This window comes from Bubalus kerabau, chromosome 15, assembly GCF_029407905.1.
Source record: "Bubalus kerabau isolate K-KA32 ecotype Philippines breed swamp buffalo chromosome 15, PCC_UOA_SB_1v2, whole genome shotgun sequence".
NCBI classification, from domain to species: domain Eukaryota; kingdom Metazoa; phylum Chordata; class Mammalia; order Artiodactyla; family Bovidae; genus Bubalus; species Bubalus kerabau.
Genome location: NC_073638.1, coordinates 80,943,762 through 80,955,368, shown reverse-complemented (window position 1 = coordinate 80,955,368; position 11,607 = coordinate 80,943,762). Strand labels below are relative to the sequence as shown.

General features: G+C 37.8%; 1 protein-coding gene across 1 annotated transcript; it reads right to left on the bottom strand.

Annotated features, from left to right (window-relative positions):
• Positions 1–1,008: 1,008 nt before the first annotated feature.
• LOC129628513 (olfactory receptor 8J2-like) lies at positions 1,009–1,956 on the bottom strand. Its single transcript, XM_055547952.1, has one exon. It carries the CDS (start codon positions 1,954–1,956, stop codon positions 1,009–1,011), a length of 948 nt encoding a protein of 315 aa, XP_055403927.1.
• Positions 1,957–11,607: the final 9,651 nt, after the last annotated feature.

Sequence of the window (11,607 nt, the reverse complement as noted above, 5' to 3'; positions counted from 1 at the left end):
CCTGTTGATCTATTTCTGTTGACCTAACCAGACTCAGAGAGAATTGTTTTCTGCTATAAAGTAAACTTCTCTGATTGCAAGTACCTAGGTTGATGAAGCTAAATAAAACCGTAATAAAAGAAAACAAACATTCCCTATGGACTTTTATATAATTATAAATAATAAAATATAAAATTCTAAAGGCTAATGGTACCAAGTTATTACTGGCTTTGTCCCTGAGAACCAGATATATACATTATATACTACAACTTTTCTGTCTTCAAATAATCTACTTATTTGTGAGTAAAGTTGAAAATTAACTCATGAACTTGACTCTCACTAAAAGAAGTATTTGCTGTTATGATTTTATAACCAAAACTTTTTAATATGAGTCTATGTTAGGAAAAACAATTATATACTTTATATTTGAATGAACATTGATATTTTGCTTTACGTATGAAACATAAAGGATGAAAAAATAGAATAAAGTTTCATATGTATTTTTAGTCAGTTTTGCCAAATGTCCTATTTTCATGTATATCTAAGCATTCTGTATTCAACATTAATTTTCCTGTACAAACTTATTTTTTTCAAATTTATTTAAAATGCAAATTAACAATTGGTTGAAAAGCTGATGGGTAAATACTACAAAAAATTATGAAACTTTTAGTAGTTGAAGAAAAGATATTTGTGACAAAGAAGATAATCTAACTCATAGTAAACATCCAAAAAAAAATTCCTACAGTCATTCATTTTTATCTTCCATATTTAGAAATTCTGAAAACCTTGTATATACTTATATTTTATTTTTTAAAGTATTTATTTTCAAATAATTTTGTATTATTTATATAAATATATTTTTGCAGTCACTTAATGCATTTTGTATGGAAAATTTAGTATTTAAAGATGAGATTAAAAGGATTAAGATTTTTCCTTAAAATTAGCGGAATTTTATTTACTGCTTCGTCACTTAGCAAAATTTTCAGGAACAAATAAAACCTTTAACTGGAGATAGTTGCAGTTTTAAATTTACACTGATTTGAATGACTGACATGAGTTATCCAGGAATCTCTTCAATGCATCCTTCACGTCCTTGTTCCTCAGGCTGTAAATAAGGGGGTTCAGCATTGGGATCACCAGGGTATAGAAGACCGATGCCATCTTATCAGTATGTAATGAGTGGTTGGTCCTTGGCTGCAAATACATGAAGAGAAGCGTCCCATAGAACACAGTGACAGCCATCATGTGAGAAGCACAGGTGGAAAACGCTTTTTGTCGCCCTTCTGAAGAACGTATCCTCAAAATGGCAAGGATGATGTTGAAGTATGATGTTAGAACAATAATCATAGAGAAAAACAAATTGGTCCCTGAAAAGGTAAACACTGCTGTTTCTGGAATGTAGGTATCAGAACAGGACAATGCTAACAAAGGGACATTATCACAGTAAAAATGGTTGATCACATTGGACGAACAGTATGACACGGAAAACACACAGGAAGAGACCGTCAGTGCTGTGGTCAGACTGTAGATGTAAATAAGGGCCGCCAGGAGAAGGCACATCCGTGGAGAAACCACCACCCGGTAGAGCAGGGGGCTGCAAATAGCCACATAGCGGTCATAGGCCATGGCAGCCAGCACGAAAATCTCAGCCACAATAAAAACTAAGAATCCACCTAGTTGAACTGCACATCCATAATAAGATATGGTTTTCTTTGTAACCAAGAAGTTAACCAACATTCTGGGGGCAATGACAGAAGAATTGCCCAAATTGATGATAGCCAAGTGCTTGAGGAAAAAGTACATGGGGGTCTGAAGCTGAGAGTCCACGCTGGTGAGGATGACGATTCCCAGGTTCCCTGCCAGGGTCAGTCCATAGACGATCAGGAACACACAAAAAAAGGGAATCTGGAGTTCTGGACGGTCTGAGACTCCCATTAGAATGAATTCAGTCACATGAGTGTGATTCCCTGGAGCCATATATTTTGCTGATTTCCTCTTTTAATGGGGAAAATGGAAAGAGAATAACAGAGGATAAAATCATGTTTTTTTCTGTCAGATTGTTAAAGGTTTCATTTAAAATCAGTTTACTTCTGTTCAAAAACAGTCAAAAGTCTCAGATCTTCCTTGTTTTCCTATCTTTTCACAAAATTCAGGTATACTAACTCTGCAGAGACCCGTTTCAGGATCTTATAACTATTTGACCAAAATATGAATGTATTATTCACTGCAGATATGGTTTATATTGAATAAATGCATGTTATTGTATTATGCTATTACATGTATTCATATTAATATTATTAATCATATTACACATATTTAATGAATATTTAATTAATACATACTTAATACACATGCACTTGCCTCTGTGTAGGTATTTCCAGTGATTAACAAAAGGTACCTATAAGATGTTGATGAGCTAGAGAAATATCCAATTATTTTACCTTAGCGGCTACAGGTCATCACCTCAGACCAGGCTTTTTCATCATTTCTGGGAATTTCCATTTTTCTATGGGGAACACTTTCAGAAACGCAATTTTATCTTTGATAATCATTACCATTTCTGCTTCAGCTGCCCACAGGCAGTCTTATATTTCAATATTGTTCCTTAGTATCAGAGAAAATTCCTCTGAATCTTTTTTCCTTTATGTCATTTCCTTTCTTCTGCTAAATAAAACAAACCAGTCCTTTCTTATGATTCTGACTTCTAATTGCTCACTCTTCCTTATTGTTTTATTCTGACAGCCTTTTTTTTTTTCCTTTCCAACATATACCCCTTTTCCTAAAATGGTTTAAAGTCCATTTTTATTTTTTAAAAAATTCGATTTGTTTATTTATATAGATAAATGAGTAGAAAGCTTAACATTACTTAGTATGTAGTATACACTTCCCTGGTCTCTCAGACGGTAAAGAGTCTGGCTGCACTGCAGGAGACCCATGTTCATTTCCCTCTGGAGAGGGAAATGGCAATCCACTCCAGTATCCTTGCCTGGAAAATCCCATGGATAGAGAAGCCTGGCAGAATATGGCCCATGGGATCTCAAAGAGTTGGATATGACTGAGTGACTTCACTCTGTTTTCTTTCTTTCTTTCTATATGCTGTGCCCAGAAATATGTGAAGTATTTTGAAATAATCATTTAATTATTTTGCAGGAGCATCCTGGAAGATGGGTAAAAAACTTTTTTTTTTATCTGATGAGACAATTTAGGCTCAGTGAAATTAAGTTACTCACTGTCTGTATAGGATATCAGTTAATAACATGGTTTTATAATTTTTTTATGTATTTTTGTTTGCTTATTTGGTCTATTAATCTTTTGGTTATTTGTTAGTCCACCAATTATTAGTTGTGTGATTTTTACCAGGTAATTGTGTCTTCGTGTTTTATAAATTAAATGAAGTATTGTACACATAAACTTATTTCTCACAAAGTGGAAATAATGAACCTAACATAACTAGTCATGCGGTCTCAGTACTTGCAGCATGCGGGCTCAGTGGTTGGAGCTTGCAGGCTCTATCGCACAGGCTAAGTAGTTGTGGTTCAAGGGCTTAGTTGCAGCACAGCATCTGGGATCTTCCCAGACCAGGAACTGAACCCATGTTCCCAGTATTGACAAGCAGATTTTTAACCACTGAAACCACCAGGAAAGTCCCTTGAATAACTTTTTAAAATGTGATTAATTATTTTAGTCCCAGTAACTCATTTTCCCTTACTGGAAATTTTATAGTTGAGATGAAAATATTAAATGAATTATAATTTTGTGTATTCAAAACACAGGGACAGATGGTATCTAGCTGTACAGTTAAACAAATCCAGATATGCTCTCCAACAACCTGACTCTCTTACATCTGCCTTTTTTGTTTCTATTAAGTAAAGATTCTCTGCTCCATACATCAAATATGGGTCTAATGAGTTGATCTGATGTTGTTGCACCATCTATGCCTTATTTCTTGCCTTCTACTACTGCATTTAAAATAAATGCGTAAGTAAGCTTTTGATGAGAAACATAGTGGCAACACTCAAAGCAAAATATTCGTTTGCTTCACATAAAGCAAGTCAGTGCAAGCTTCACTATGAGATAATATATTCAATAAACTCATTCTTAATTTAAGAAGGATAAAAAGAGTGTCAATAACAGAAAATATTGTCTAATCTCAATTTGTGCAGTTAGCTTTTAAAATGGAGGCCATGATATGCATCATGGTCTATTACTGGTTACCACTTATCATAAGATATAAAGGATGCGAAGCTTTTTCATTAGGTAAGTATTCGCCACTGAAATAAAGTTTCTATAAAAGAGCTCCAGTTTTCACCTATGTATTTATAATCTTGTTTGACTTAGAATTTGCTACTGATGGTAACTATTTTAATTCTTGGAAAATAGTTTTCTCAAATTTATTTTCAAAATAAACTATTTTGTAGATTTTCTAAAAACAGATTCTCAGTGAACAAAATTAAAAAAAATACAAATGTTAATCATTTATCTCAAAATGTGAATGAAAAATAATATTGCAAGTTATTTTTTAAATAGATGCTGATGTGATTTCAAGAGTATGTTCCATTGGTCTCTGACTATGGAATTTATCCTAAATAGGTTGTGTTAGAGATAAACACTGCATCTCAACATGAGATCTCAGTGTCCACCAGCAATAGAGAATGACTGCTGACACCAGAAGTCTTTCCATCTGAAGGTTTATCACACTAGGCAACACAAAAAACAGGAAGGGAAGAAAAACTTGTTTTTATTGGCATTAAGTAAGAATAGATCTTACTTGGAGACATAGAATCTTGAATAGACACAGAGTTTCCTATGTGGTGTAGTGTGTCATCTAAAACATCCATCAATTCTGCAGAAAACATTTATTTATAAATTAAGGTAAAATAGAATTCTTTAGTCACACTTTGTTATTCTGTGCAAAAGGTCAGTCTATCGGTGGAAATGCTAGAAAATACTGTTGATGCTGTATCACCAGAACTTCCACTTTGCAATCAGCAGGTAGAAAAGTGAATGACTTGAAAAGAGAACAAAGTGGATATAACTTCAATTATGATTACAGTTCACTACTTTTTGCCCCCCCCCCCACCCCGGCCATGCTCTGAAAAGCATGCAGGATAGATATTACTCCCCCAGTCAGTAATTGAACCCATGCCTTCAGCATTAGGGTGCAGAATCTTAACCACTGGACAAGTGCCAGTTCTGATTTGAATTGATTAAGTTTTCAATATCTTTGCTTGTCTCTTTCAGAATTTGTAATAAACATGATTTTTAAATTTACCTACCTGAAAAGAGAGATCTGCTGAGACCTGCTCCTGAGGCCTTGGTATGAAGTGTACTAACTGGTTTATGTGCTGTGCTCAGTAGCTTCAGTCATGTCTCATTCTTTGTGACTCTTTGGAGACTGTACCTGCCAGGCTGCTCTGTTGGTGGAATTTTCCAGGCAAGAAAAATGGAGTGGGTTGCAATGCCTTCCTCTGGGGGATCTTCCCAACCCAGGGAACCTGCATCTTCTGTGTCTTCTCCCTGGCAGGAGAATTTTTTTACTGTTGAGCCACAGGTGACTGAATTATACAAGATTCTGAAGTCCTTGAAGACCTTCACAATGAAATCTCTGTTCACAGCCTAGTTCCTGAACAGGAGAACCAGAATCCCCTGGCTCAGGCCAGATTCCACAGGGAAAGAATGACAAACTGAATATTCATTAGTCAAGTCTCTATGCAAAACTGCCCCCCAGAGTGAAAATGTGGAGACAGCTTGGGGGCATGCTTGGATAATCACATTCAGTAACTATTGCATACAGTGATTTCATCTTGTACCTCTACATCTTCTGACATTTTCTGAGAGTGTTGCCTCTGGCCCTGGGTTGGAGAAAATCCAGTGGCTAGAAAGCACAGAATTCTGATCCCAATGTTCAACTTAATGTGAATGTTGGAAGTAGAACCAACGGCAAAGCCTCCAATTTTGTGTCAAGAATAAACCCTGCTGTATTTGCTGCATATTAAAATAAAATCACAGGGGCGGTCCTAAGATGGCAGAGGAATAGGACAGGGAGACCACTCTATCCCCCACAAATTCATCAAAAGAACATTTGAACGCTGAGTAAATTCCACAAAACAACTTCTGAATGCCGGCAGAGGACATCAGGCACCCAGAAAAGCAGCCCATTGTCTTTTAAAGGAGGTAGGAAAAAATATAAAAGTAAAAAGAGAGGCAAAAAAGGTAGGGATGGAGCTCCATCTGGGGGAGGGAGTCTTAAAAAAGAGAGAAGTTTCCAAACACCAGGAAACACTCTCACTGCCAAGTCTGTGGCGAGCCTTGGAACCACAGAGGGCAACATAACTGGAAGGAAAAATAAATAAATAATTAAAACTCACAGATTACCCACAGATTGGGCACAGAGTGCCCAACGGTAACTCCCCCAGCGGAGAAGCAGTGCAGACGCCTGCATCCACCCCTAGCAAGCGGGGGCTGGGCAGGGAGGTGCGGGCTGCATTGCTTAGAGTAAGGCCCGGGCCAGAATGCCCCAAGGGCAACCTGAGGGAACTAACTTGGGCTAGCAAACCAGACTGTGGGACAGCTACCACGCGAAAATCCCTAACCTAAGACACCACCAGGCCCACGCACAGAACAAAGGTCTGACTAGAGCTACGCAAAAAGCCCTAAGCTAAGACACCCTCAGGCCCGCTCACACAACAAAGGACTGAACAGAGCTAGCAGGCGGCAGACCATCCCCCTCCGGTGACAGGCAGCCAGAGCCAGAAGGGGGCAATTGCAGCCCCAGAGAGGCATTATCTACCAAACTGCAAGAAGGCTTCATAGCTAACCAAAATTTCTTGGCATTCTGGATGGTCAACCTTCGCCTGAGAAGGTGTGCCGGTTGTACACCCAGAAAACCAAGCAGCAGGGATGGGGGAGGCAATAAGTCACAGCAACAGAACTCGCCAACACCTGGTCGCATGAGCGTCTCGGACCTAGGAAGGGCACAAAACGCAGGCCCAACCAAGTCTGCGCCTCTGAGGACTTACCCGAGTACCTGAACCTGAACAGCTTAGACCTCGGAGGTGCATGCAGCCCAGGGCTGGCTCGGACGGTTCCCCGCAGAGCAACCTAGAGCCTGAGCAGTGTGGGCAGGGAGGGCACACGTGTCTTGAGTGGGGGCAGGCCCAGCATGGCTGAGACACTGCGAGCACACGCCAGTGTTATTTGTTTTCAGTGTCCCTCCCTCCTCACAGCACGACTGAACAAGTGAGCCTAAAAAAGTGTCCACCAGCACCCCTTGTGTCAGGGCGGAAATCAGACACTGAAAAGACCAGCAAACAGAAGAAGCTAAAACCAAGGGACCTGCCTTGGAAGTGACAGGTGCAATAGATTAAAACCCTGTAGTTAGTACCAACTACATAGGAAGGGGGCTATAGATCTTGAGAAATATAAGCCGGACCAAGGAACTATCCAAAAATGAACTGACCCCACACTGCCCACAAGAACACCAGAGAAAGTCCTAGATATATTTTTACTATTTTTATGATCATTCTTTTCTTTTTTTTTTAAACTTTGTTAAATTTTTAAGTCCTCTATTACTCCTTTAATTTTCATTTTTATAGCCTACTATTACTTTGTAGAAAAAAAAAAGAGACCTTATTTTTTAAATCAAACTTCATACATATATATTTTATAATTTTTGTGACTTTTTTTCTTTAATATTGAATTTTTGAAAATCCAACCTCTACTCTAGATTTTTAATCTTTGCTATTTGGTATCAATTTTGTACCTTTAAGAACCCAATCTTCAGTACCCATTTTTACTTGGGAGTGAGATTACTGGCTTGATTGTTCTCACCCTCTTTGGACTCTACTTTTTCTCCACCAAGTCTCCTCTATCTCCTCCCTCCCCCTTCTCTTCTCTACCAAACTCTGTGAATCTCTTTGTGTATTCCAGACAGTGGAGAACACTTAGGGAACTGATTACTGACTGGAGCTGTCTCTCTCCTTTTGATTCCCCCCTTTATCCTCCTGGCCACCTCTGTCTCCTTCCTCCCTCTTCTCTTCTCTGTATAACTCCACGAACATCTCTGAGGGGCCCAGACTTTGGAGCGCACATAAGGAAGTGAATACTGGGTAGCTTGCTCTCTTCTCTTTTGATTCCACCTCATCTCATCCAGGTCACCCCTATCTCCCTCCTCCCTCTTCTCATCTCCATGTAACTCTGTGAACCTCTCTGAGTGTCCTTCACTGTGGAGAAACTTTACATCTTTAATCCAGATGTTTTATCAATGGTGCTCTATAGATGGAGAAGTCTTGAGGCTACTGTAAAAATAAGACTGAAAACCACAAGCAGGAGGCTTAAGTCCAAATCCTGAGAACACTAGAGAACTCTTGACTCCAGGGAACTTTAATAGATAGGAGCTCATCAAATGCCTCCATATATACACTGAAACCAAGCACCACACAAAGGCCAACAAGTTTCAGAGCAAGACATACCACACAAATTCTCCAGCAACACAGGAACATAGCCCTGAGCTTCAATATACAGGCTGCCCAAAGTCACTCCAAACCCACTGACATCTCATAACTCATTACTGGACACTTCATTGCACTCCAGAGAGAAGAAATACAGCCCCACCCATCAGAACACCGACACAAGCTTCCCTTATGAGGAAACCTTGATAGCCACCCGTACAACCCACAGTGAGGAAACTTTACAATAAAGAGAATTCCACAAACTGCCAGAACACAGAAAGGCCACCCCAAACACAGCAATATGAACAAGATGAAGAGACAGAGGATTACCAAGCAGGTAAATGAACAGGATAAATGCCCACCAAACCAAACAAAAGAGGAAGAGATAGGGAATCTATCTGATAAAGAATTCTGAATAATGATAGTGAAAATGATCCAAAATCTTGAAAACAAAATGGAATCATAGATAAATATCCTGGAGACAAGGATGAAGATGCAAGAAAGGTTTAACAAAGACCTAGAAGAAATAAAAAAAAGAGTCAATATATAATTAATAATGCAATAAATGAGATCAAAAACACTCTGGAAGGAACAAATAGTAGAATAATGGAGGCAGAAGATAGGATAAGTGAGGTAGAAGATAGAATGGTAGAAATAAATGAAACAGAGATGAAAAATGAAAAACGAATTAAAAGAAATGAGGACAACCTCAGAGACCTCTGGGATAATGTTAAACGCCCCAAATTCGAATCATAGGAGTCCCAGAAGAAGAAGACAAAAAGAAAGACCATGAGAAAATACTTGAGGAGAAAATAGTTGAAAGCTTCCCTAAAATGGGGAAGGAAATAATCACTCAAGTCCAAGAAACCCAGAGAGTCCCAAACAAGATAAACCCAAGGTGAAACACCCCAATACACATATTAATCAAATTAACAAAGTCAAACACAAAGAACAAATATTAAAAGCAGCAAGGGAAAAACAACAAATAACACACAAGGGGATTCCCATAAGGATAACAGCTGATCTTTCAATAGAAACTCTTCAGGCCAGGAGGGAATGGCAGGACATACTTAAAGTGATGAAAGAAAATAAGCTACAGCCCAGATTACTGTACCCAGCAAGAATCTCATTCAAATATGAAGGAGAAATCAACAGCTTTACAGACAAGCAAAAGCCGAGAGAATTCAGCACCACCAAACCAGCTCTCCAACAAATGCTAAAGGATATTCTCTAGACAGGAGACACAAAAAGGGAGTATAAATTCAAACCCAAAGCCATCAAGTAAATGGCAATGGGATCATACTTATCAATAATTACCTTAAATGTAAATGGGTTGAATGCCCCAACCAAAAGACAAAAACTGGCTGAATGGATACAAAAACAAGACCCCTATATATGTAGTCTACAAGAGACCCACCTCAAAACATGGGACACATATAGACTGAAAGTGAGGGGCTGGAAAAAGATATTCCGCACAAGTAGAGACCAAAAGAAAGCAGGAGTAGCAATACTCATATCAGATAAAATAGACATTAAAACAAATCTTAGAAAGGAGACAAAGAAGGACACTATATAATGATCAAAGAATTAATCCAAGAAGAAGAGATAACAATTATAAATATATATGCACTCAACATAGGAGCACCGCAATATGTAAGACAAATACTAACAAGTATGAAAGGAGAAATGAACAATAACACAATAATAGTGGGAGACTTTAATACCCCACTCACACCTATGGATAGATCAACTAAACAGAAAATTAACAAGGAAACACAAACTTTAAATGATACAATAGACCAGTTAGACCTAATTGATATCTATAGGACATTTCATCCCAAAACAATAAATTTCACCTTTTTCTCAAGTGCACACGGAACCTTTTTCAGGATAGATCACATCCTGGGCCATGAATCTAGCTTTGGTAAATTCAGAAAAATTGAAATCATTCCAAGCATCTTTTCTGAACACAATGTAGTAAGATTAGATCTCAATTACAGGAGAAAAACTATTAAAAATTCCAACATATGGAGGCTGAACAACACGCTGCTGAATAACCAACAAATCACAGAAGAAATCAAAAAAGAAATCAAAATATGCATAGAAATGAATGAAAATGAAAACACAACAACCCAAAACCTGTGGGACACTGTAAATGCAGTGCTTAGGCGAAGGTTCATAGCAATACAGGCATACCTCAAGAAGCAAGAAAAAAGACAAATAAATAACCTAAATCTGCACCTAAAGCAACTAGAAAAGGAAGAAATGAAGAACCCCAGGGTTAGTAGAAAGAAATAAATCTTAAAAATTATGGCAGAAATAAATGCAAAAGAAACACAAGATACCATAGCAAAAAATCAACAAAGCCAAAAGCGGGTTCTTTGAAAGGATAAATAAAATTGACAAACCATTAGCCAGACTCATCAAGAAACAAAGGAAGAAAAACCAAATCAATAAAATTAGAAATGAAAATGGAGAGATCAAAATAGACAACACAGATATACAAAGGATCATAAGAGACTACTATCAACAATTATATGCCAATAAAATGGAAAACTTGGAATAAATGTACAAATTCTTAGAAAAGTACAACTTTCCAAAACTGAACCAGGAAGAAATAGAAAATCTTAACAGACCCATCACAAGCACAGACATTGAAACTGTCATCAGAAATCTTCCAGCAACAAAAGCCCAGGTCCAGACGACTTCACAGCTGAATTCTACCAAAAATTTAGAGAAGAGCTAACACCTATCCTACTCAAACTCTTCCAGAAAATTGCAGAGGAAGGTAAACTTCCAAACTCATTCTATGAGGCCACCATCACCCTAATACCAAAACCTGACAAAGACGCCACAAAAAAAGAAAACGACAGGCCAATATCACTGATGAACATAGATGCAAAAATCCTTAACAAAATTCTAGCAATCAGAATCCAACAACACATTAAAAGATCATACACCATGACCAAGTGGGCTTTATCCCAGGGATGCAAGGACCCTTCAATATCTGCAAATCAATCAATATACTATACCACATTAACAAATTTAAAAATAAAAGCCATATGATTATTTCAGTAGATGCATAGAGAACCTTTGACAAGATTCAACATCCATTTATGATAAAAACTCTCCAGAAAGCAGGAATAGAAGTAACATACCTCAACATAATAAAAACTGC

Coding starts and splice junctions, on each gene's coding strand:
- LOC129628513 (XM_055547952.1), bottom strand. CDS start 1,956: ATGGCTCCAGGGAATCACACTCATGTGACTGAATTCATTCTAATGGGA.